At 44.9% G+C, this 26,587-nt stretch overlaps 1 protein-coding gene across 3 annotated transcripts in view; it reads left to right on the top strand.

Moving 5' to 3' along the window:
* The first annotated feature begins 279 nt into the window (after positions 1-279).
* Positions 280-26,587, top strand: part of LOC308596609 (uncharacterized protein) — an 82,357-nt gene continuing 56,049 nt past the window's right edge. For 2 of the 3 annotated variants that reach the window (XM_081211882.1, XM_081211883.1), the window contains exons 1-2: positions 25,605-25,709; positions 26,015-26,142. In XM_081211882.1, the coding sequence (XP_081068008.1) occupies positions 26,119-26,142 (24 nt within the window). In that variant the 5' untranslated portion in view covers positions 25,605-25,709; positions 26,015-26,118. Of the gene's footprint in view, positions 396-25,604; positions 25,710-26,014; positions 26,143-26,587 lie in introns of those variants that run through there. The other variant, XR_014012553.1, reaches the window with a different exon arrangement.

Raw genomic sequence — 26,587 nt, 5'->3', positions numbered from 1 at the left:
ATGTGACTTGTTTTTTCCTTCTTCTTTTTCCTTTGTTTCTTTGTAATCTTAAAATTCTCAATAAATATTATTATTTTTTAATAAAAAAAAAGAACAGGATACTGGATGGGGTTCTTCTCATGTGGACCTTGGATTGATTTCACAAGAGAGGGAAAGCACTTGCTGTATGCTTTGATAGCCTTCCAATGTCCACAAGGGGTAACGCATAGTGAGACGGGCAGCTGTGGTGCTCAAGGTGTGCTTCTGACTAAACATCAGGAAGAACTTTCTGATGGGAAAAGGTGCTCGACCGTGGTCTCCCTCAGGAGGTGGTGAACTCTCTTCCTTGGAGGTTTTCAAGCAGAGGTTGGATGGCCATTTGTCATGGGTGCTTTAGCTGAGATTCTTGCATCATGGTGATCCTCCAGGCCCTTCCAGCTCTATAATTAGCCCCATTAGCTAAAGTGGTACCCGCGTCCCTTGGTACCAGCTGTACTAGTTACCAATTCATTTCTGCTCTAGGCCCAGTTTAAAGTGCTAGGGGTTATCATCAAAGCCACAAATGGTTCGGAAACAGGTTATCTGAAGACTCACCCTCACGGACCTCCCTAGGCCTTAAGAATGGTTACCACCATCATGGCCCGCCCCAGTCTTTGCTGTCTGGTGTCATCCAGATGTTTTGGACTACAATTCCTATCAGCGCCAGCCAGCATGTTGGTGACCACAGGAGTCCAGATGTTTTTAGGAGTCATTCCTTTATAGACTGATTTGCTTGGCTTCTTCACTAACTGGCTTCAAACACGTCGTAAAAACCTTTAATGTTTCAATTAATGGAAAATTGATCTTGGTCTATATCTTGCAGGCTGTGGTTTTGCCACTCCTGCTTTTTACTTGAACTCTTGTATTGTATTGTCTTAGAGTCAAGTGCTCTTATCCTGGGATTTCAACTAATATGTATTCTATATTTTTATTGTATCTCTGAACCTCCCGAGAGAGGTGTTTTGTTTTTTTTTTTGCCCTAAAAGGCAGAATGAAAATACTCAAATAAATTAATAAATCTGAACACACATTCATTAATTAAAAAACTAAGACAAGATCTTGTCTCTGACCTTTCGGTCTTTGCCTTTCAGCACTCCCTATTTCCCCTGTAGAAACATGAAATTATTTATATTTTAAGCTTGCAAATTATAGGTAATACTATGGTTACCATCCTTAGAGCGAAAAGGCTTGCATCATCTTGCAAGCTGCCTGGTTATTTACATAAGTTGAATGCAATCAGAACTGTGTCACCAAACATCTAGATGATAAAATCCCAATGCTTTTTTGTGGACGTTGGCCAAGAAAATGGGAACATTGCTTGGCTCTGCTGGTACCAGGAACACTGCAAGAATCAATACAATCTTGGGACTAATCTATGCAATATTGAACGTATCTGGATGCAGCAAAAATCCAAGATGCTTCCAGTTCTGCATTATTTATGGTGACACATTAATGCTCGAAAGTGCTTGGAATTCCCACACCTAATTACATTAGTAGTTGGCACCTGGCCAACATAAAGACTCTATAATTTATTGCATCAATTAGCTGAAATGAAACGAAAAGGACATCTTATATAGTTGTAACTTGTTAAAGCCCCCAGGTTTGACGACAGGAGAATGTAATGGGGGCGGGGCGGGAGGCCACTCATTGAATGCTCAATTAAAGCCAGAAATCTGTGAGACAGAAATAGAAGGTAAAGGATTTCTGATTTTTCGTCGGTCCTCTCTCTATAAACTTCATCCACTCCAACATAACACCCAACAAAGGTTACCTTACCTTCTGAATTCTCTCTCTCTCTCTCTCTCTCTCTCTCTCTCTCTCTCTAATTTTCCCTCTCTCTTTATTGCTTTCTAACACCCCCCTGTGGCGATCACACAGGGTCCCTGGATGTTTCACCGTCTATTGATCCCTGTGCCACCACTTTATTTCTCACTGCCACCACCCAGACCCTTGTTATTGTTGTTGTTTAGTCGTTTAGTCATGTCCGACTCTTCGTGACCCCATGGATCAGAGCATACCAGGCATTCCTGTCTTCCACTGCCTCCTGCAGTTTGGTCAAACTCATGCTGGTAGCTTCAAGAACACTGCCCAACCATCTCGTCCTCTGTCGTCCCCTTCTCCTTGTGCCCTCCATCTTTCCCAACATCAGGGTTTTTTCCAGGGAGTCTTCTCTTCTCATGAGGTAGCCAAAGTATTGGAGCCTCAGCTTCAGGATCTGTCCTTCCAGTGAGCACTCAGGGCTGATTTCCTTAAGAATGGATAGTTCTGATCTTCTTGAAGTCCATGGGACTCTCAAGAGTCTCCTCCAGCACCATAATTCAAAAGCATCAATTCTTCGGTGATCAGCCTTCTTTATGGTCCAGCTCTCACTTCCATACATCACTACTGGGGAGCGGTACCTATTAATCTACTTGTACTTTGACGCTCTTTCGAACTGCTAGGTTGGCAGGAGCAGAGACTGAGGAACAGGAGCTCACCCCGTCGCGGGGATTCAAACTGCCAACCTTCTGATCAGCAAGTCCTAGGCTCTGTGGTTTAACCCACAGCGCCACCCGTGTCCCCCTAAAGGTTATTAACCTTATAAATCAGTGTTTCCCAACCACTGTTCCGCGGCACACTAGTGTGCCGCGAGATGTTGCCTGGTGTGCCGCGAGATGTTGCCTGGAGGGAGGCGGGCGAGTCGGGCGGCGAGAGGCGGGGCGGCGGCGGCGAGGAGAGGCCGCCCAGCGCGGGGCTCTCCCCGTCTGCCTGCCTGGCTGCCTGCGAGCTCGGCGGGCAGCGCCTCCGTCCGCAGCGCCCGCCTCGCGGCTCTCATTCCCTGCCCCTGCCAAAGCTCACCCAGCCAAGCCGCGCTCTCCTTCCTGCCTCGCTTTGCTGCCTCCTCCCCACCCCCAAAGCTTGGAGGTTCCCCGGCAAGGGGGAGGAAAAAAAATTGAAACTTACACTTTCGTGCGTCCCTCCCGGCGTGACGCTGCGCGCTGACGTCACGGGGCTGTAATGGTGGTGTGCCTCGAGATTTTTTTCATCAAACAAGTGTGCCTTTGCCCAAAAAAGGTTGGGAAACACTGTTATAAATGTTTGTGGATTGCAATCCAGCTACAATCTACACTATATGCAATTTTAATATATTGATCCCCATGGGTAACCAAAAGATTACGTTCAAATAAATTCTTATGCGCTCCTTCGTATAACACATAACTGATATGTGGAATTCACTGTCACAAGATGTGACGACCACCAGCTTAAAGGTAAAGGTAAAGGTACCCCTGACAGTTAAGTCCAGTTGCGGACGACTCTGGGGTTGTGGTGCTCATTTTGCTTTGCTGGCCGAGGGAGCCAGCGTTTGTCCGCAGTTTTTCCCGGTCATGTGGCCAGCATGACTAAGCCACTTCTGGCGAACCAGAGCAGCGCACGGAAACACCATTTACCTTCCCGCCGGAGTGGTACCTATTTATCTACTTGCACTCCCCATCGCAGGGATTCTAAAGGTTGTATTCCACATGGAAGGGATGGGGCTAAATTTCTTACAGCTGGATACCCTCCACCTCATTTTTGCCTGCACTCCAAACTCAGGTGTAAATACGTGAATAAATCATATTTCTTAAAGCTACAACAATCTCTGCAGTCTCTTCAATTCTCCAGACCCTGGGTAAGTGCCTGGGGATAGCACCCAATTTTTGTAACCGTATGTTCTGGTGCTCTGTGTCTTCGTTTTGGGGTTTTGATTTGATTTACCAGGCGACATGCAGAGGTTTAGCATGTTTTGCTGGAGTTATCACAAAGAATAAAGACTATGGTTCCAACCTTCGCATTTGTTACTCCTGGGTAATATGGTTGGTGGCGATTGTGCACGAGCTTGTATGCTACGTAACAGTTTAATTGACATCTATATAATTTTATGTCTATTTATAGTGGATGGAATTGAAGAAATGAAGCAGCGAATTCATACCATGTCACATTGGCATTGTTTTGTTATTTTTTTAAAACGCCAAGTTCAAAGAAGGGAAGCGAAAGCATTTTTCAATGCCATTAGCTGTTAACCTGAACTGCCACATGGGCTCCAGACCTTGAGCAATGCCTGCTAATGCACATTTCTCCTCTTGACATTTAAGGAATATACTAGGGGGTAAATTAAATCTTAACTCACTTTCACAGTGGATGCTTTCAGAGAATGAATGTCAACAGGTGAAATATATATATATATATATATATATATATATATATATATATATATATATATATATGCAGGTTTTGGTGTCTTCGGGTGTCTTCCCGTGTAAGAGTTGGGGTGTCTAGGCGACGTTTCGACGAGGTCTCACTCGTCATCTTCAGGCTGGTGCTTTCGGCTTCTTGTTACTGGAACAGAGCAGGATCTCAGTGTTTGAGTTCCTATAAATACTGTTGAGGGGGTGTGGTGTATAGCCTCCACCACACCCCCTCAACAGTATTTATAGGAACTCAAACACTGAGATCCTGCTCTGTTCCAGTAACAAGAAGCCGAAAGCACCAGCCTGAAGATGACGAGTGAGACCTCGTCGAAACGTCGCCTAGACACCCCAACTCTTACACGGGAAGACACCCGAAGACACCAAAACCTGCATTCCTGTACCCGTGAAAATCTACGAAAGCATATATATATATATATATATATATATATATATATATATATATATGCGCAATAGACAATTGTAAGTTTCATAATCGAAATATAGGCCCAATTCAGACATAGTTTGAAATTATGGTCCTCTGCTTTGTGGGGAAGAGTGCATAAACCCAGGCCCTCACACTCCCCACACCTGTCAGAAGCACCCATTTTGCTTTAAACTAACCACTGTTTCCCATGAATTCCAAACCAAGGGAACTGTGGTTTGTTTAAACGATGTTTGTAGAACAATCCAAGACCTCAAGGAATGCTTTGACCCTGACTTGTTCTCATTAACCATACTTTAAGCAAACGACCCTTTCATGAATTCCGATGTCACAGGGAGCTGTGGTTAGTTCAAAAGCAGCATTGGCATGTGAGGAAACCAGTGAGGGAGAACGCGCTAGCTTGGGGATCCCTGTAGCATACTCAAGGAGCAGGAAACCATGCTTTCTCCCATCCAGAAAAGCGCAAGGAGAAAGCAAGACACTGATGGATGATGGAGAGAGGGTAGCTTTCGCCCTGCTTATTTTGACATAGAGGTCTCACGTTTGAATTTCTTGAATATGACTCCCATGGTTTTGGTAAATGAAATGGGAATTCCATTTGAGCATTCTCCTGCACAGTCAACATTACACGAAGGAAGAGAGCAGGGTATATGATATACCCCTGTCCACGTGTCTGGAAAAGCCTCTCCTCCTTCCGGAGGGGAGGGATTGTGAGCGGGAGCCGATTCCCGTGTCACGCAGGGGACGTTCGGCCCCCTGCCCTGGCCATCATCGCTGGCGCGCCACGCCTCCCAGCTGAGCACCCAATCGGGTGACAGCGCGGGGGCATGGTCTAGCCACTGAAATGCGGCCGTGCCAGCTCTCCCCGCCATTGCTCTGCCAATCTCCACGAGTCACCCACCCACCACTCCTTATAGGCCGTAGCTTCTCGCTTGGCCTTGCTATGGACCCATGGTTGGTCGCCCTGGTTGCCCAGGGGGCCTGGTAGGAGTTTTTTCCAATTGGCAAATTGGCCTCTTGGTTTTTTCCGTCTACCTCGTAGCAATCGTCACAACTTTCTTGGTATTTGGTGGTTAGGCATTGGAATGTGTTGTTGGTGTATGGAAGGGCAAGGTGTGGCCATCGCCTACCCCTTCACTTATGGGTATTCCGTTAAAGGAATCCGACGATCGTGGATCCTGTCCGATACCCTGTGGGGCGGGGGGCCATGGCACGACCCTCGGTGACATCAGGGGAGAGCTTACAGTTGTATTTGCATCAACAGGCTCCCCCTACTGGTGGTTAACCCCTCATCAGACTCACCCCTCTCCGAGTGGGTGGAGTCCAATTTTCTGTGGTCCAAGGCCTAAGCCAATACCTTCTCACATGCTGTAATCAATAAAGTTGTGGCCTTTTTTAGCCCATTAACCTAATATACTGTGTCCATCATCAATCATTTTATTCGACCGTCAGTCAGTAAAAAAATACATTTGTCAGTACACAGTTAAAAACTCCAGGAAGATTTTAGAACTTAGTCAACACTAAAATGGGCTAAACAGATAGCCCCATATCAATACAGTCAATTTTAGTCTTGCGACGCTTAAAAGCTAAAAAAAGAAATTTGGCCACCAAGGAAGGTATAGCTCTAGTGACGTTATTCAGCAAGTGTAAAACCTGGTTTTCTCCGGATAGGAAGCTAGATTGACATAGAAGTAGGTCTATAAAATTTTGTCTAAGCTCTGCATAAGAAGGGCAAGTCAAGAGGATGTGTTCGGTGGACTCAACCACACCCATGGCGCAATGACAGGTTCTCTGGGCGTATGGTACTCCCCTGTACCTTCCCCACAATATCGCAGAGTCAAGGACATTTAATCTAGCCGCTGTAAGAAGTCTACGGTATTCCACATAGTGAATTTCTGCAAGGTAGGGGGCTGGTATAATCCGATAAATCTGGTCCCCTAGGAACATCCCTGGTTTTCTGTGTCCATGTGTCTTTATTACTCCCAAGCGGGGGACGGGTCCTCGAATCACAAGGTCTGCCGCAGAGAGACTGCTCTATGTGCGCAGGCTGTCCCTGTGATTGAAAAACCTGGTGGTGCCACGTTCTCAGCAAGGGAGGGGAGCCTATGCACGTTGAGCAGGCCCCACACTTCAGGCCTCCCCTCGACGTGTGTGCAATGGGAGGTGGGGCTCACAGACACAGCCCTGCCCTCTTTCTACCAACCGTGTTCACGAGGTGGAGGTCAATGACTAAAAGAGGGATCTAGAAGCCAGAACACCCAGCCAATTAATGTAAACCTGTGTCTAGGATACCATTTCCCCTAAGCAATCTCTTTCATGTTGTGATAAATGGAGGGTTAGCCTGGCTCACCCGAAGGTAATCAGAAGCAACTTGCGGGAGGCATCATTTTAATTACAGCTCTTGAGCATCATTTCAGTGCTCTAGTTGCATTGCCTAGGGGGTTGTTTGTCATATTTCTTTTTTAATGAAAGATGTGATTAAAGTTTGTTGGTCAGAGGACATTATCAGAATTTTAAAGCAGACAAAGGAAGGAGATTATGGATTCAGTCTCATACACACTTAACTAACAGCAAACCCCATGGAACTCTTTATTATTTTTTATTAAATTTTATCGTAAGATCTCTGGGAGGTCACAGAATAAAATACAAAGTAAAAACACAAGGAAATAGCTAAAACAACAAAACAATAACCGCCTTCCCACAAACATATTTAAGAATATTAATCAGCCAAATATTAATCAGCCAAAGGTTGGGGGTTCTGTTCCTGACACCCCCCCAAGCGTATTGGCAGAGCATGCCCCTCCCCCAGCCCGTTCCACCCCATTTTCAGGCAACTTCTGGGTCATCAGCAAGAAGCTCGTGTGTGATCGCGCATCAATCGGATGCGCATAAAATGGTAGCTGCCTATAGTCACTTTGGATGTGCAAAACATGGCGAGACTTATTTTGACTGAAGCTGTTGCCTGACTGCAAGTCGTGGTCTCCAGTTTTTTGGAACGAATGGAGATGAAGAATTCCTGAAAACGAGGGACTAAAAATGCTGTGGTGGGAGCTATTCACCCAAGAGCCCCCCAGGGAGGGCACAGAAGAAGATGACTTAGATCCCAGATCCTGGTGGTGGGACACTAAAAAAGGGACGAGATGGTAGGTGCTAGAAGCAGGGGGGTTGAGCGATCAAGGGGGGCTGGTCAGGAGAAGAAGGGTCTTCCAGGGCATGGTTAGAGACTGAGAGTCACAGTGACAGCGCAGACTCAGATTGAGGGGAGTCAGAGGTTGCCCCTGCTACCTGGTAGCAGGAGAGTCTGAGTCCTGATGGCTTGCCTCTGTGATAGGAATTTTATGGTCTTAGATATATGGTAATGTTCATAACTGCACATACATAGATCAACACAGGAAGACCAACCTGGAACCATTTTGATTCCTAAACTGACCAAATCCTTTCTCTGCAAGGTTAACCTGGAAAAGCCTCCCCATTGTCTCTTTCCTCACAAATCCTGTCTCAAGGATATGTCTGTTTGAATAAGGTGTGAGCCTGTGACCTGGCCAGGAAATAAGTATTTTACCACTACAAAAGAATGGCCCGGCTCCCCAGGCAATCCAATCAAGTAACTTGCCAGACAGGAGATAAACTGTGACAGGAGAAAAACAACATTAAAATTTCTGTGATGTAGGTGGGATGTATCTGAGGGGTGGTCTTAGGTTACACCCCTTCTGTGATGTATGCATAATGTTTCTGGGGGTGGTCTTGATCTAGAGGATGGGAATTTCAAAACTCTTTATAAGCCCTTGCACAGCATTTTTTGGGGGGTCCTCTTCCTCTCCTGTGTGTGAGGGGAGCACCTTGTTGCAACAGATCAATAAAGATCAGGCTTACTAGCTGCTTTGCTTCTCAATATTCTCTGGTTGGCCTCTGTTATTTTCTCCTACCAATAGGGAACCTATGTAAGGACTCTATATGGGCTCTTGGATACCCCATAAGGGAAAAGGGCATATTTTTATTTACAACACCTCCCCCTCTGACACCTCAAACTAGGAGAATCCTGCACATTGCTGAGCAATGGGCCGGAAAGGCCCGGAGGATGCGCTTGCCCCATCGACACAGCCTCTGTGGGAAGGATCTAGAGTGAAAGGCTGGAGGAGGAAGGGCAGAGCTACTGGTCAGTTTCAGTCTTAACTGGAGTAAGGCTAACCAGAGTGTTGTTAGAAAATAAAGAGCTAATTGCATTCCATGCCTGTCCTGTGTTTGCCTGCCTTGTGGTTGACCTGCCTCACCGACAGCTCCTTGACACCCTCCCAGCTCTCACCTGGGATATTTCCTTTCTCCTCCCAGCCTCTCACCCTGGGTGGCCTGTTGTGGAATTCTACTCAATACTGATCCAGAACGGAATCCAGTGTATAGTTAGCAGAGTAAAAACTTAAACATGTCACAGGATTCCCAAAATATAGACCAGAGGCAATTGTATTTCATCCAGCAGAACTTTACTGCTACCAAAGGCAAATAAGCATAATGGTCACAAATCCAACACATTCAGGATTGGCACTGGCCATAAGAAATCCAGTTGCAGCCGACTTAACTTAAACTTACAATAACTTAAAGGTAAAGGTAAAGGGACCCCTGACCATTAGGTCCAGCCGTGGCCGACTCTGGGGTTGCGGCGCTCATCTCGCTTTATTGGCCGAGGGAGCTGGCGTACAGCTTCCGGGTCATGTGGCCAGTATGACTAAGCCGCTTTTGGCGAAACCAGAGCAGCGCACGGAAACGCCGTTTACCTTCCCGCCAGAGCGGTACCTATTTATCTACTTGCACTTTGACGTGCTTTTGAACTGCTAGGTTGGCAGGAGCAGGGACTGAGCAATGGGAGCTCACCCCATCGTGGGGATTCGAACCGCCGACCTTCTGATCGGCAAGTCCTAGGCTCTGTGGTTTAACCCACAGCACCACCCGCGTCCCTACAATAACTTACAGTAAGTCTAAAACCTTAACACTAAGCATACCATGTACAGAACACCACTCCAGAAGGAAGAGAGATAGAAAGTGAAACTCAGGCTCCATCTGGCCCTACTTTTATAGTCAGCATGACCTTGACAGAAGAGATAAGAGAACCAGTTTAAGCCAGCTGTACTCAGCTTCTCTGAAGGGATAACCCAAACATCACAAACCTTCTGCTTGTTTCTTTCACACTGAGAAGCTTCCAGAACCCTCCTGAATTAATTAGAATAGGAAAGATCTCTACACATCTGAAACTGTTCTTAAACTGAGGTACCACTTTAGCTAATGGGGCCTCCCGCTGCTGCCGTCCGATTTCTGTTCTCATCCTGAAGCAAAGTTCTTAACCCGAGGTACTATTTCTGGGTTAGCGGAGTCTGTAACCTGAAGCGTCTGTAACCCGAGGTACCGCTGTACTAGGAAATGCAAACTGACATGCCCAACATTTCTCTGCTTCCCACCCAGGGTCCTCCATCTACTACCCCCATCAGTGTACAACCCCAGACCTAAAAAATACTGTTCTTCTGATACATGGGCTAAATGTGAAATCATTTCCAGGAAATGTCCAGTCTGACTGCGTGGTTATTTGAAAATCTAGAGATATGCCAGCCTTCTCTGTGTCGGGCTGAGCCTGCCTGAATGAGAGAAGGGCTTCTGCCAGAGCTGGCAATGAGTAGAAGGAACAGAACTTAATAAAAGAGGACAAGGTCTCTGGAAAGCCCCAGCAGGGAGCTTCATAAATGAGCTGGTCACTGTCGTTGTGTTACCAAGAGATCCCACTGCGTCTCCCTGCGGCATTATTTATGAATCAAGGGAGCACTGCAGATTACCGTGCCAGGGACGTCTTGAAGGAGGAATCTGAGGATGACTCAAGCATCCTCAAACAACCTTATACTGAATTAGACATTTGATATTCCTAGCCTAGTACTCTCTCTCCCTCTTCTGGCTGGCACCACGCTAACTGGGTTCCGTTTAAGTCGGCACAGTTGGAATTGTGGTAGGGATCGGACCCAGGATCGTTCCTATGCAAAGCATATATTGAGCAAGAAGATAGATACATATTTAAGTTACAGGGAACCAGGCAGAGAGCCTTCTCAGTAGTGGCACCCACCAGATGTCAAAGAGAACAACAACTACCAGACTTTTAGAAGACATCTGAAGGCAGCCCTGTTTAGGGAAGCTTTTAATGTTTGATGCATTGCTGCATTTTAATATTTTGTTGAAAGCCGCCCAGAGTGGTTGGGGAAGCCCAGCCAGATGGGCAGGATATAAATAGTAAATTATTATTATTATTATTATTATTATTATTATTATTATTATTATTATTATTATTATTATTATTATTGACCAATCAATGCCCTTGGCGGTGTTGGATGGATGCTACAGCAAAGTACATTATGAAGAGAGACTTTGTCTGTGTGGGAAACCCTGTGTGGAGGACCTGTGCCACTATTTATTGCAGTGCCCGTTACATATAGACCCAAGAGACCGATTCATAAAACCCCTGTTTCCAAATGGAACTCACCTGAATAGGGTGGAAAGGCTGCTGAGCGATACTGATGACTTTGTAACTTACAAAGTAGCACTCTATGCGTTGGCAGCTAAGAAGATCAGGAGGAAAGAACTAGATAAAATAGCGGTCAACTGCAAAGGGGATTCGGATATTTAATTTGGCACATTTTACTAGAGAATCTTCTGCTATTCTGTTTTATGCAACAAACAATCTTAGTAGTTGTGACCGTGGTTCATATTGTATGTGTGGTGCCTGATGGTTTTTATGGTTATTGCCGTTTTTCCTTTTGTGATTTTTCTGAATGATGCCATGGCCTATGGCTAGCGCAATAAAAGTCTATGACGATTTATGTGAGAGACCCGGCGCTGCGCAAGGGATGTGGCACAGTGTCAGCATGGTGGTCTACTTTACCTTACTCATCGTTCGACAGAGCACTCTTTTTCCCAGGCTGAAAAAGAGCATCCTAAAAGAAAATGTGGTTTGTTATCCTGAAGAGGAGGCAGTCTCCACACTAAGACATTTTGCTGCAAGCCAGACTAGTCATTAATTACTACTGTCTATGTACATGTTTCAAAGCAAAGGAACATAAGAAAAAAGGACAGGTTCCTTTCCCTAGGAGTTAGTAATCTAAAACTTGATAGGACAGGGAGACAGGAAATAGAGGGGAGGAGAGACAAAGGCAAGAGCTTGTTGTTGTTGTTGTTTAAAGGGATGATTTAACTGAAAACATTCATCTGCAATTAGTGCTGCGTGGTTAAGTTAAATGAAAAGCAATGGTATTTAATACATTTTTAAAATAAAAAATATTTATACGTTTCAAATATATTTATACTTTTCACTGGTTTTACAATCATTTTGACATTTTAAAACTTGACTTCCTTCCCCCTCTTTCTGCGGTTCCTTAAACGTATTTTTATATCTTCTGCATATCCAAATTAATTTCTCATTTATTTCTCTTCTTTATATGTATACTCTTATATAGCTGCAGGTGATTCCAATAGTCCTGCCAGTGTTTTTATCTGTTTACAATTTATCTGTAAATATTCAATAAACCATTTCCATTCTTTTATTTTAAAAAAATTGTTATCTTGATTTCTTACTCTTCCGGCAAGTTTTGCCATTTCTGCATATTCCATAAGTTTTTGTATCCTTTGCTGAGACTTCTTCTTCTTTCCATTTTTGGGCAAGTAACATTCTTGCTGCTGTAGTTGCATACATGAATAAATTTCTATACAATTTAGGTAGTTCTATCCCTATCACTCCCAAAAGAAAGGCTTCCAGTTGTTGTTTTTTACAAACCTTATTTTAAACATCCTTTTCATTCCACTGTATATGGTATTTAATACATGTCATTCTTTTTGAAGGCGGAATAAATGATAGTCTTACACTGTGCATTCTGTGACATTTTATCACAAGAACACACAATTCTGCAGGGAGTCTGGTGCAAAGGGTATTTCAGAGTTGGTGTAATTGGGGTTGGAGCTATATTATACTTTCTTCTTACCAGGCTTTCTTAATAAATCGGGGACTTGGGAAGGAGGCAGTCATTGTCAGATAACGAGCGTGAGCGGCAATAATTTAGGATCCAAATTAATCGTACTGTAAATGTTAACTCTAGAAGGAGACAGAAGAAATGAACTCCTGCTGTGCCTTATCGTGCAGCCTTCCCAACTGACATCCTACTGGGGAAGTGATGTGCTAAATCTCCAGGCTGACTCAGTGCTACCACTCTTGCAAAAAACAAAAAACAAAACCCTCCCCCCAAAAAGCCACATTGATCCTAGAGATAAGTAGGTGCTCTCAGAATGATGTAGAGCAGGGGTAGGCAACCTAAGGCCCGGGGGCCGGATCCGGCCCAATCACCTTCTCAATCTGGCCCATGAACGGTCCAGGAATCAGTGTGTTTTTACATGTGTAGAATGTGTCCTTTTATTTAAAATGCATCTCTGGGTTTTTTGTGGGGCATAGGAATTCGTTCATTTCACACACACCCCAAAATATAGTCCAGCCCACCACATGGTCTGAGGGACGGTGGGCCAGCCCAAGGCTGGAAAAGGTTGCTGACCTCTGATGTAGAGCAAGGACAATTATTCCCTCTATTTGTGAAATTAAACAGGCCTCTCCAGCACTCTGTCTGACCATTCTGAACTATCTGAACACTCCATCGTCCCCATAAATTCTCTGCCACATGAACCTTGGTGGTTCCTTGTTGTTGTTCCTTAGAAAACAAATGGATGTCGAGAGGATCCCTTTAATGGTCAAAGTTGTTGGTCTTTTTACAGCACACCTGTGTAGAAGTGGCATTTTTAGAATGGTATTCTCCAAGAAGTTAGGAAGCTTTCCAGGCAATCATGAAGTCTTGTGGCAATTTGAAGCCTAGAAAATGCACACTGTCCTAGGTTTTTGTGGACTCTTGCCATGATATATATATATCTGTTAGCCTTTAAAGTGCCGTTGTTAATAATAATAATAATAATAATAATAATAATAATAATAATAATAATAATAATAAATTATTATTATTTATACCCCATCCATCTGGCTGGGCTTCCCCAGCCACTCTGGGCTGGGAAAATACAGTAAACCATCAAACATTAAAAATTTCCCTAAACAGGGCTGCCTTCAGATGACTTCTAAAAGTCTGGTAGTTGTTTTTCTCTTTGACATCTGTTGAGAGGGCGTTCCACAGGGCGGGTGCCACTACCGAGAAGGCCCTCTGCCTTGTTCCCTGTAACCTCACTTCTCGCAGTGAGGGAACCGCCAGAAGGCCCTTGGTGCTGGACCTCAGTGTCCGGGCAGAACGATGGGGGTGGAGACGCCCCTTCAGGTATACTGGACCAAGGCCATTTAGGGCTTTAAAGGTCAGCACCAACACTTTGAATTGTGCTCGGAAACGTACTGGGAGCCAATGTAGGTCTTTCAAGACCGGTGTTATACGGTCTCAGCGGCCACTCCCAGTCACCAGTCTAGCTGCCGCACTCTGGATTAGTTGTAGTTTCTGGGTCACCTTCAAAGGTAGCCCCACGTAGAGCGCATTGCAGTAGTTATTAGATTCGTTTTTGCTGCAACAGACAAATATGGATACAGTTCACGTGAAACAGCAATGAGTCGAAGCAAGTCTGTGAATGTGAGCATCAGGAGGTACCAGCATCTTCAGAGGAGGAACCCCAAGCTTTTCAGAAGCACAAATAACAGAACTGAAGTCAACCTACCTCAGATATATGGAAGGATGAACCATTGCCTCATTCCTTCCTTGCTAGAAGTGTACTGTAGGGGGAAACTCAGGAAAAAAAGAGAGATTGTGTTTCAAGTACTATTGAATCCTCTCTCTCTCTCTCTCTGTGTGTGTGTGTGTGTGTGTGTGTCAGAGAGAGAGAGGTTGTGAACACACGGCATTAAAAAGTAGATAAAGTTACAGCATGAAAGCAGTAATATTTTTTTAAAAAATCCAAAGTTGATAATATACTCCAGAGAAAAGCTTTTTCAGTGAATTAAAATCGCCTCTCATGGGAAATGCAGGAACGAGAAGTTATAGAATGGCAGCGAATTGGTTTCCACTTCCATCTGAATACTAATCTTCCTGCTCTGCAAAGGAAGAAGTGAGACTGATGGAGAATAACATTCTATAGTTACTAGTGAGAGTCAGGCTGGTGGGATTTCAATCATAAAATGAGCTCTACTGGAAGAGACAGAATTTAAATGTGAAAGCACCTCTCAACCCACACAGACTGCCATTTCTGCAGTTTTCAACTGGGAATTCCTCTGTGCTGCTCTCAGTTTAAAATGTTGGTGCTGTGCTCTTCTCAGTTTAAAACCTCCCTCCCAATTTTAAAATATCATTTGTTGTGCTCACGTGCGAAGAATTGGGACTCAAAATGGTTGCTGCCACACCTCTTCACGTAGGACTCAGCTATACAGCTGCAAATGTTTTAAGTGCATTATACAAATGTGACACTAGATGGCGATGGTGAGCTAATGGCAAATTCAATATTTATATTTAAAACTTTTTTTAAAAAAGCATTTTCACAGCATTTTTTGATATGTGTCTAGATGCCACCTGAGTTTAAGCAATATATTAAATCGCTTCTCCACTTGGAATGACTAGGCAGCCTTGCAAAATACTTGATGAGAGGAAATTCTGCTTGTGTGCTGGCAAACTAGGCCCCAAATCCATAACCGAGTACAGTCAAACCTCGGTTGTCGAACGTAATCTGTTCCGGAAGCCTGTTCAGCTTTCGAAATATTCAACAACGAAGGCGCAGCTTCTGATTGGTTGCAAGAGCTTCCTGCACTCAAGCGGATGCTGTGTCGGACATTTGGCTTCCGAAAAACCTTTGTAAACCAGAGCATTTACTGTTGGAACGACGCTTGCCTCCCGGGAGCAGTGCCAGCCTCCCAGTGCACTCCAAAGGCGAAACACTCCGATGGTCACTCCCTGGCTGCCATTCAGGAATCTCCCTCTCAGTCCAGGTGAAAGAAAAGTCCAGCAAAGAAAAGAGAACTTTCCCTGGGGCTCCTGCTGGCTTCTCCGGAATCAGTCGCATTTCCGCACTGGACGCCTCGCGGTGCCCGTCTCCGCCACTCCGGCTTCAGGCATCGGAACCCGACTCCCCAACTTTAGAGTGGGGTAAAGTACAGAGGAGTTCAGGCGCTGAGATTTGACTGTACACCCACCCAGCTAGACTCACTTCAGGTACTGGAGCCCAATGGAGGGGGGAGAGGAGTTGAAATATCAGTACAGTGGTGCCCCGCAAGACGAACGCCTCGCGAGACGAAAAACTCGCAAAACGAAAGGTTTTTTCGTTTTCAAATTGCCTCGCAAGACGAATTTCCCTATGGGCTCGCTTCGCAAAACGAAGCTTGCCCCGCAAGCTCCGGGGACAGCGGGAAGCGCAGCGCGTCTTCCCCGCTGTCCCCGGACCTGGGGCTGAGGGGAGAAGATCGCTTCTCCCTGCCGCCCCTTGCTTCAAAAGAGGTCCGGGGACAGCGGGAAGTGCAGGGGCTGCGGGGAGAAGATCGCCCCTTGCTTGCCCCAGCATCTTCCCCGCTGTCCCCGGACCTCTTTTGAAGCAAGGGGCGGCGGGGAGAAGCGATCTTCTCCCCGCAGCCCCTTGCTTCAAAAGAGGGGACAGAGCGGCGCTTCCCCTCTGTCCCCGGACGGTCTCCATAGGAACGCATTGATTGATTTTCAATGCATTCCTATGGGAAACTCGCAAGAAGAAAAAACTTGCGGAACGAATTAATTTTGTCTTGCGAGGCACCACTGTATGTAGGAAAGCTCTAGGTTTTAGAGGCTAACTGTCCTCTGCTGGGTCTATTTTTATGTTGAGGAATCTCTGGTTGCAGAATTACCTGGTATCAGTTGCAGGCTACAACGAACCACCATTGACAATTCCCCCACTTTGCTTGCTGGGTAGCCCTGTGCTCCTCATTGGGCTACTCTGGCGGGGAAAATAGCGACTCACAGAGCAAGTGTTATCACCAGTGAGCTCTGCTGTGGCCCGGCAACTTCCAGAGGATGCCACATGGCGATGCTGCACATCACCTGCAGGAAGCATGGGATGCAGGTTTCTGTGCCAGTTTTGCTCCTTAACTAAACTACAAGGGTAAAGGTAAAGGTAAAGGGACCCCTGACCATTAGGTCCAATCATGGCTGACTGGGGTTACAGTGCTCATCTCGCTTTACTGGCGGAGGGAGTCGGCGTACAGCTTCCAGGTCATGTGGCCAGCATGACTAAGCCACTTCTGGCGAACCAGAGCAGCGCACGGAAATGCCGTTTACCTTCCCGCTGGAGTGGTACCTATTTATCAACTTGCACTTTGACGTGCTTTTGAACTGCTAAAACTATAAGGGTAGACCAAGGTTTAAACAAACTGGTCTGTCACAGTCATGTCCAGTTTCAGCCTTAAATTCAGTTCCCAACATTCCTGCAGCAATCTGCAAGCTTTTTTAAAAAAAATTAATAATAATAGAAATTCATCCACATTTTACTGCAGATTTCTCATCATGTGCCTAATGTACCCATTTCTGCCATTCACCTAGTATACTGCATCTTCAATTATTGTCACAAAGTACATGTGCGTTTTTTATGCATGTGTTTTTGTACATATTTTGTACACATTGGCTGGAGTACCATGCTGCAAAATTCAGAGACGTGCCCTTTTCAAAGGAAGGCTGTGTTTTGGTTTGCATAGCATTTGGGGAAGTGTGAATTTGGTTCTCCTTTAAAAGTAAACTTAATCAAATCTCTCTCCTTCATTCCTTGCTGTGCTCCTAGCAAGCATTTTGAAGGGGATTGCTTAAACCTTCACATCCTTTTTTTGCTTCCTGAAAAATAGCTGACAACCTGATCTCTTGGTGGCTCTGTTTAATACTCTTATCCACCGCTGGATAGGGTTGTTGCTGTTATTATTATTATTATTATTACAGTGGTACCTCAGGTTACATACGCTTCAGGTTACAGACTCCGCTAACCCAGAAATATTACCTCAGGTTAAGAACTTTGCTTCAGGATGAGAACAGAAATCGTGCTCTGGCGGCGCGGCAGCAGCAGGAGGCCCCATTAGCTAAAGTGGTGCTTCAAGTTAAGAACAGTTTCAGGTTAAGAACGGACCTCCAGAACGAATTAAGTATTTAACCTGAGGTACCACTGTATTCTTTAGATATTCTTCTTCTTTAGAAGACATCTGTAGGCAGCCCTGTATAGGGAAGTTTTTAATGTTTCATGTATTATTATGTTTCTGTATATACTGGAAGCCACTCAGAGTACCTGGGGAAACACAGTCAGATGGGTGGAGTACAAATAATAAAGTTGTTGTTGTTGTTGTTGTTATGGTTTGAAAAACTGCACAAAGAGCACAAAAAATTCCAGCCATCGCAGCCTCCCCCATTGCTGCGTCTCCACACAGAAGGAAGATTTCATCTCTAGAATTTCTTCTTGGCGTGCAATTGTTTAAAGAGCAGGCGTCTCAACTGGAACAGTGCTACCTATGTGAAAGTGAGCTTTTGCTTCCAAACCTCCAAACTTCAACACAATATTTCCCACTCAGTTTTGTCTCTGCTTCACCTTGAGAGGAAGCAGATACGCAAAGATTGCCGCCGAACTAAAGTAAAAGATGAGGGAATGTCAAGGCAGCAAAGCAGGTGTCAACGTTGAGAGTGTATTGCCAGAAAACGCTGTTGTTTTAAGTGACAAGTTCTTTTGAGGCATCATATGGAATGATTTGGAAAACCTGCTTTATCTCTGACAATTACACCATTCTCCCCCCTTACCTTTTCCTCACCGCTTGCCTTTCAAACAATTTGGCTTCTTCCCAGATTCCTCCGCAGGAGCCTATTTCCTTCCTCAATCTGTGTGTGATAATGCAGTGAAAATTCACCAGCGACTCATGGTACATTCAAATCTCCTGATGTTTCCACTTCAAGCACTGATAACTTCTCTCCTTATTTTTCCTCCTCCACCTTCCCCCCCCCATTTTAATGAGCCTTATTTCAGTCTTTTGTGTTAAATTATAAAAGATTTGCCTCTGAAAAGGAAGCCATTAATAGTGCTATTGTGCGACACCAGGAAGACCTGCCACGCTTCGGTTCTATGAATAGAAAACGCAGAAATCTAGCGAGGTCCCCAAGCTTTTCGTTCCCAAAGGTAGATTGTGTCATTTATGGCCTGAGCCCAAGATTGGAAGCCACCGTTTTTTCAACATGCTGGTGATTGACTGCAAGGATAACAGGCAACATGTAGCAATGACAATAACTTTACACATTACAGTGGTACCTCAGAAGTCAAATGGAATCCATTCCGGAAATCCGTTCAACTTCCAAAATGTGCGGAACCCAAAGCGCGGCTTCCTATGCCTGCAGGAAGCTCCTGCAGCCAATTGGAAGATGTGGAAGTCACATTGGACATTTGGGTTCCAAAGAACGTTTGCAAACCGGAACACTCACTTCCGGGTTTGCAGCATTCGGGAGCCAAAACGTTTGATTCGCAAGGCGTTCGGGATTCAAGGTACGACTGTACTTGGAGCCTTTCCAGACACCATTTTATCATGCATTCATGTTGGTTTGTGCTCATGATGGGGTGGTTATAATCTTGCTTTCAATACTGCTTGCACCTGCAAAAGTATTGGGGTGGACATACTGCTTCATTACCCTATCTGGGACCCCACATTTAAATTCTTATTCACACAGCTCCTTGCTGTCCCTAGTAGGACCAACTTGGCCATTTAGCCCTGGTGATCATTCAATGTCTACTGCCTGGGGTTTTCCTCCCCAAAGAATGACTTTTTGAATTTTATTAATATTGATGCTGCATTTTATGTTGTATTCTGTGCTGTTTTATGCTGTTTTTAAGTTGCATTTTAATTAATGTTTTATATTTGCTGTTAGCCTCCCTGAGCCCGGTTTTTAAACTGGGAAGGGCAGGGTATAAATAAATTATTATTATTATTATTATTATTATTATTATTATTATTATTATCATTATTATTATCATTATTTCCAATAAGTGCGTATGCTGTAGCTTCTTGCTAAAATCATGTAACTTTTCATAATGCAAATGAAATTATCCAGATGGCAATAATGCTGCGTCAAAGCATCACAGACTTACCTCTAAGTAAATATGCATAGGATTGTGTTATTAATATGTTGTTCAATTGCTGCTGAATGAGCAGAGGATGGTGTTAATACAGTGGTACCTCGGGTTAAGAACTTAATTCGTTCTGGAGGTCTGTTCTTAACCTGAAACTGTTCTTAATCTGAGGTACCACTTTAGCTAATGGGGCCTCCCACTGTTGCTGCACGGTTTCTGTTCTCAGCTGAAGCAAAGTTCTTAACTATTTTTGGGTTAGCGGAGTCTGTAACCTGAAGCATCTGTAACCTGAAATGTCTGTAACCCAAGGTACCACTGTACAAGGTTTGGTAATGTGTCTGAAGAGGCCCATAATACCAAGCTGTCAATTATGGATATGCCCATCCTCTGGTTTATGCCAACTCTTGCAGCTTTGCCAAAGATGGAATTTGCCTATATTAAGAAGAAACTCAAGACGACTATGTTAAACTACCAAATCAGTGCTGCTTCTAATAAACTCTACATAATTCTTCATTTCCACAGCAATAATGGCTGCATAAAGACTATTGAATCATTTCTCATTCTGAATCAGTGTTCATTCTCTTCCAGCTCTGTAACCAATCATACAATTTACTTATTGAAATTTCTGCTGTACTAGACAATGTACAAAATACATTTTTGTGTGTGTGTGGAAGAGCAAATATGCCTGTGCTTGCAACTTTAAATGAATAATCTCTTACTTCTCCTAAGTGGCAACGTTCCACGTGTCGCCTTCCTTCCCTACGAAAACGTGGCCTTTAATAATGGGGAAGAACAAACAAAGGCACAGAAGATCCGGTTATTCACAGTATTGTTTAGATTAGGTCTACAGAGATGCTTTCAGAGAGAGGCAACTGGGCTGTTTCCTCCATATGTGTAAATCAGGGGCAACCAGAACTTAATGGGAGCCAAGATTTGGCTTTGGGACACCATACCCTAATTCCTCAGATGAAAATGGGACAATTCACATTCCTCCCCAACCCTCATTTTTTGGTCATGTCCTCCGAACATTTCCTACCAGAAGAAGGGCGGCTGCCATCAACAACACACTAACAGGACACAGGACACACACCCTCCACCGTCCTGAGAAAACCCCTAATCCCGAGTGTATTTTATTTTATTCTTTGGTAGATTTACAAAAATTAAAAAGACTCACATTAATAAATATTTTTTAGAAAGAGCCAAGATTATTTCCCCCCAAATTATTTCTATTAATTTTCCAAATTATTACAAATCTAACCAAATTACTTAAATTTAATACAATTTCTTAAAATCAGGTTTCCCACTCCTGTTGCAAACATACGTTGACCATTTCCTCCCATAGCTGCATCATCTCTTGTTTAATGTTCAATTGTCATCCTTCGCTAGTCGTCCATCCTTGCAGCTGATCACATTTTTTTCCTCTTTACAAACAGCACCTCTGTTACATCTTATAAATATAAATCCATTTCACGTGTGCAGTCCTTCATATACGTTGTTCCAGGTACAGGTTGGTAGCCGTGTTGGTCTGCCATAGTCAAAATAGAAAAATTCCTTCCAGTAGCACCTTAAAGACCAACTAAGTTAGTTCTTGGTATGAGCTTTCGTGTGCATGCACACTTCTTCAGATACGCTTCAGATACACTTCTTCAGATACACGTATCTGAAGAAGTGTGCATGCACACAAAAGCTCATACCAAGAACTAATATACATTGTTGTTTCAGACCTGGTGTGCTGGGAGAATTAATTACTATCTTCCCTTGTTCAGTTCTTTGCAGTGTTTATCTGGATGGGACAAGGTCACATTCCATTCCTTCCACTGTTTACTGACTAGCGCAGGGGTCAGCAACCTAAGGCCCATGGGCCAGAAGCTGCCTACGGAGGCCATTTAACTGGCCCACGAGCCACCCCCGCACCAAGCCGCCCGCTCGGTGAGTCCCCATGCTAAACTGGTGCAGTGCGGTGCGGGGACTCTCCCATGGCTCCGGAAATAGCTTCTGCGCATGCCCAGACGCCGGAAATCGCGTCTGCGCATGTCCGTGGTGCTGGAAATTGCTTCTGCGCTTGCCCAGATGCCAAAAATCGCTTCTGCGCAGGTGCAATTTTCAGCGTCTGAGCATGTGCAGAAGTGATTTCCGGCGCCACAGACATGCGCAGATGCGCTTTTTGGCATCGCGCTGCACCAGTCCACGGAAGTGATCCAGCCCATGCTCAGTAAGCCTTGCTGACCCTTGACGTACGAGCTGCGGCCATAAATAACTCCAGTCTCCACCATTAAAATTCTACTCTGGAGTTCTTCCTCGGCACACAGTTGAAAGCAAAATCTCTTCTCAAATTCGGCCTCTTGCCAGATCGAAAGAGCCAAGATTAGAGGTGGGTGCACAAAACATTTTAAAAAATAAATCAAAGACTCATTGCGCTCCGATCCACTTTTCTTTCTTCCCGCCCAGGGCGGCCCTGCCCTCTGCCTGCCCCTCAGAGCCAGTGGGTCATGCAGGGTTGGGCCTCAGCAGTGGCAGCTGCTGCTCCTCCTTGCTTCCAGCTGCGCAAGGGAAGAGGCCCACAGCAGTGGCCACAGAGAGGCCACACTGGAGGATGCTGCTGCACAGCCACCACCACTCGTCCTCCTCTCTGAGCTTGTTGGCGGTGGCTCTGGCAGGGGAAATATTTATTTACTTGATTTTGTACACCACCCTTCATCACAAGATCTCAGGGCGGATCGCAGGGACATTCTGGGATCAAATCAGAAACCAGGATTGCTTTCTCAGTTCCGGGACTGTCCCTGCAAAATTGGGACACTTGGAGGGTATGGGATACATGGAGTCCAGAAACGCCCCTGGAGATGTCCAGAGCATATATTTCTCACTGCAATGTTCCTGGAAATCTACCTTCTCACTGCCCCTAACTGTGTAACCAGCTACATTTTATCAGTTTCTTGCTATTCTCCTAATAGATCAATGCTTGAAATAGTTGAATATCTGGCAATATTTGAATATATGTTTTTAAGCTGACCCCTTTTGGTTTCCGCATGTGACAGGAAGCATGTCTCTTTCTCAATGGGCATCCTTTCCCCCAGCAACATGAATAGCAGAAGGACCATATGTTGAAATAAAAGAAGCTTGTCCGTATTATTCCCTCTGTGATAGCTAATCTGCCTACCCTTTCCAATGCGCGCGCGCTCTCTCTCTCTCTCATAGTTTTATATTCTGCTAATTGCTTCCAGGCCTTTAGGGGGGTTGTCATGAAGACGTACAAAGCGTTGATAGCTTAACTGTTAATTAATGTGGTAGAATAACGGTTGAGGTGAAGCACTGAACTGTCAGAAAGAAGAGGTTAAGTTGGGTGCATAAAAGCCACAAGAAGGTAAAGACAGGAGAGTTATCACTCCTGATTTATGGCTTCATCTTAAGAAAAATGAACGGCACTGCCCGATTTCAAACATGAAGCAACCAAAATGCCTAAGCTCATCACATAGTTGCTTCCTAAATGAGGGTACTGACTTCAGCATTTGCACAGGAAGTTGGAAACCAAGTAGTTTTGGTAAACCGTAATTCCCTAGGGCAACAGGTAAGGATGGAAGGAAATGTCAATTGTGGTTCTCTTAATTTCTATCCCCCCCCCCCATTTTAAATTCAGGTTTCCACATTTCTAAAGGAATTTGCAGTTTTGACTAACAGACAGATTTTTAAAATAATAATAATAATAATAATAATAATAATAATAATAATAATAATAATATCAATAGCAATATTTATTAGACATTCTACTAATAGAAATGACTCAAAGCAACACATCATACATTTTCACAAATAAATTCATCTTTATGCATGCTTTCTCCTAATGTATGCATTTTTGGGAACATTATTTCGCTAGAGGAGTACATCGCAAAATTCAAATACGTACAAAAGTGGAAGGACAGCTGTGTTTCAGTTCTCACATTGTTTTGGAAGGTGTGGATTCAATGGATTTGGCTTTAAATGCCAACCAAATCAAATCCCTCCCCCATCCCTAGCAGCCAGAGAGTCTCGCTGAAGTTGTTGGACTGCAATTCCCATCATCCTTGACCATTGTCCCTGCTGTCTGGGACTGATGGGAGCAGGAGTCCAACAACATCAGAATAGCTACCAGTTTCCCACTCTTGCCCCACCAGGAAGTGATAGCAAGTGGGATTCGTCACCCTTTTGAATCCTGGAATTTTAATGTTCCGAGTGTCATGAACTGGCAGGACACCCAGGAAGAGGAAGGGGATCCCAGCTGAGGAAGGGGAAGAGGAGCTACTCAGTGGACATCAGAGAACATCAAAGGGTCAGCTGACAGTTCATGGGAACCAAGGGAAGTGGACACATCACCAGAACCGGAAGTGCCCCCTTCTTCACAAAAATGACAGTCTCTGAGGCAACGTGAACAGCAGGAACTACACTTTAAGAGACAGAGACAGGCGAAAGAAGACAGCCCAGCTTACTAGCTGATCAGGGAAGATCATGGGACTTGCTAGGTCTGGGAGGAGGTTTGTGGTCACTAAGCTGGACTGAACTCAGGGGAGGTGAAGATCATATGCTTCATTAAGGAGAGAGACACAGCTACTCAGCTGGAGCAAGCTCAGGTGCATTCAATAAGATTGGGAGGAATAAAAGCAGAAGGAAGGCAGACTCAACATTCAGGCTCAACATTCACCATTGATGGACCATGGCTTGACTGTCTTGGGATCTCCACCAGACTGTGGTTCCAACCCTGGATCTTATTCAGAGACGGGAACCTGGCCTTAAAGTTTGAATTTGAACCTTTCTCATTGCATTGGACCTGAACTTGCACTCAGCCATTAGACTATCTGATTCCTCTCCACCGTTGTCTTTGGGACTGTGGTCAATAGAACTTCCTACTTAGTGCACATGGCAAGCAGCATAGCCTATTGGGAGTAAACTTTGAGTATGCTGGGGCTCAGGACAGCAAGAGACCTTGGAGGTCATCTGGTCCAGAAATGGGGACCTGTGGTCCTCCTGATGTTATTTGATTACAAGCCCCACGCTGGCTGGGGCTGATGGGAGCTGGAGACCTATAACATCGGGGTGGGGCACAGTTTCCTGAGTTAGATCTGGAACGTGTGGTTATGCTATGTCATGCACATATGAGCAGCAAAAAAGGTGGGAGGGGGTTGGAAGACTTTCTGTATTTTTCATTCTCTGTTCCTGACAACTTACCAAGGCCAGCAAAATACTATCTGCCAAGCATCCCTAAATTCTCCCTATTGTTTTCACATTTCCTCCCAAAATCCCAGGTCAATATTCAAGATGTCAGCAATTAGAACATATGGTTATAAGGAGCAATTAAAAATGATCCACATACACCCCTTATTGTTCAGTCCAACAGTGGGTGAAATGATAACAGATCTAAGTTAATTAATTTTATGATGAATGATTTTAGAGTGTTGTTTATGCTATACTTTTATACTGTTTTATTGTTGTTAGCCGCCCTGAGCCCGGCTTCGGCTGGGGAGGGCGGGATATAAATAAAATTTATTATTATTATTATTATTATTATTATTATTATTATTATTATTAGGGGAAGGAGGGCAGCGATGAGCTGCTCCTCCTGGCACCACAAGCAGGCAAAACAGGGTGGCAGCGCTGCTACTGTCCTGCGTGCTCCACTTTTGGGGGCAGCAGAGGCTTTCTGGAGGAGGATTGGGGCCTGAAGGGGGTGCAGGGGACAGGCAGCGGCCTTGGCAGGCCTCCCCGGCAGCCCAGAAAATCGGCCTATGTGAGGAAAATGAGACTAGGCCGAGTAGATTCGGCCTTGCCTTGCCTTGGCCCCGCCCCCAACCCAGCTGGCCAATCGGCTGCTTCCAGCAAAGGCAAGGCAAGGCCTAGTCTACTCGGCCTACTCTCATTTTCCTCACACAGGCCACCTTCTGGGACCCAGGAAGCCCAGCGCCGGGTCCCAAACCACCTCTCAGAGGGTAGGGCACTAATTGTTCTTGATAATTTTGCCGCCCCCCCCCTCCGTGATGGCACCTGGGGCAGACCGCCCCCCCCCCATTCGCCCCTGAAGGCAGAGTGGATTCTCCAGATATTTTCCCCTTTTCTTCCCCATGAAACAACAAGCACACCATCTTGCAAACGGTAAAAAAACAAGATTTACTCGCTCGGAATACTGGTTGAAGAGTAACGGGTGCAGCAGCTTTAAGGCAGACTTAACATGGTGATTCAGTTACCAAGACCTACCTTAATACAGTTTTGGGTTTGTTTGTTTTTTAATTATTAGATTTCCCACCTTAATACAGTTTAAAATGGGGTCTGAGGATTGGCATGCAGATTGTTCTTCACATTTCTGGTTCGGTGATCCGATGAAGAAGAGGAAGAGAAGAAATGGGGTGGGGTGTGCCCAGGCAGGTAAGAGAATATATCTGTGTCTCTCACAGAGTTCTCTCTAGCAAATTTACAAGAAAACTCCTATCATGTGCCTATCGAGCAAAACACGAATCGTTGGTTTGTCTGCATTGTAAATATCCCACAATACAGTGGTGCCCCGCAAGACGAAATTAATTCGTTCCGCAATTTTTGTCGCCTAGCGAATTTTTCGTCTTGCGAAGCACGAAATCCCATAGGAATGCATTGAAAATCAATTAATGCGTTCCTATGGTCAAAAACGCGGGTGGCGCTGTGGGTAAAAGCCTCAGCGCCTAGGGTTTGCCGATCGAAAGGTCGGCGGTTCGAATCCCCGCGGTGGGGTGCGCTCCCGCTGCTCGGTCCCAGCGCCTGCCAACCTAGCAGTTCGAAAGCACCCCCGGGTGCAAGTAGATAAATAGGTACCGCTTACCAGCGGGAAGGTAAACGG

The sequence above is a fragment of the Podarcis bocagei genome, assembly GCF_964188305.1.
Source record: "Podarcis bocagei genome assembly, chromosome: 10".
NCBI lineage: Eukaryota > Metazoa > Chordata > Lepidosauria > Squamata > Lacertidae > Podarcis > Podarcis bocagei.
This window is presented reverse-complemented; position numbering and strand designations above follow the sequence as displayed.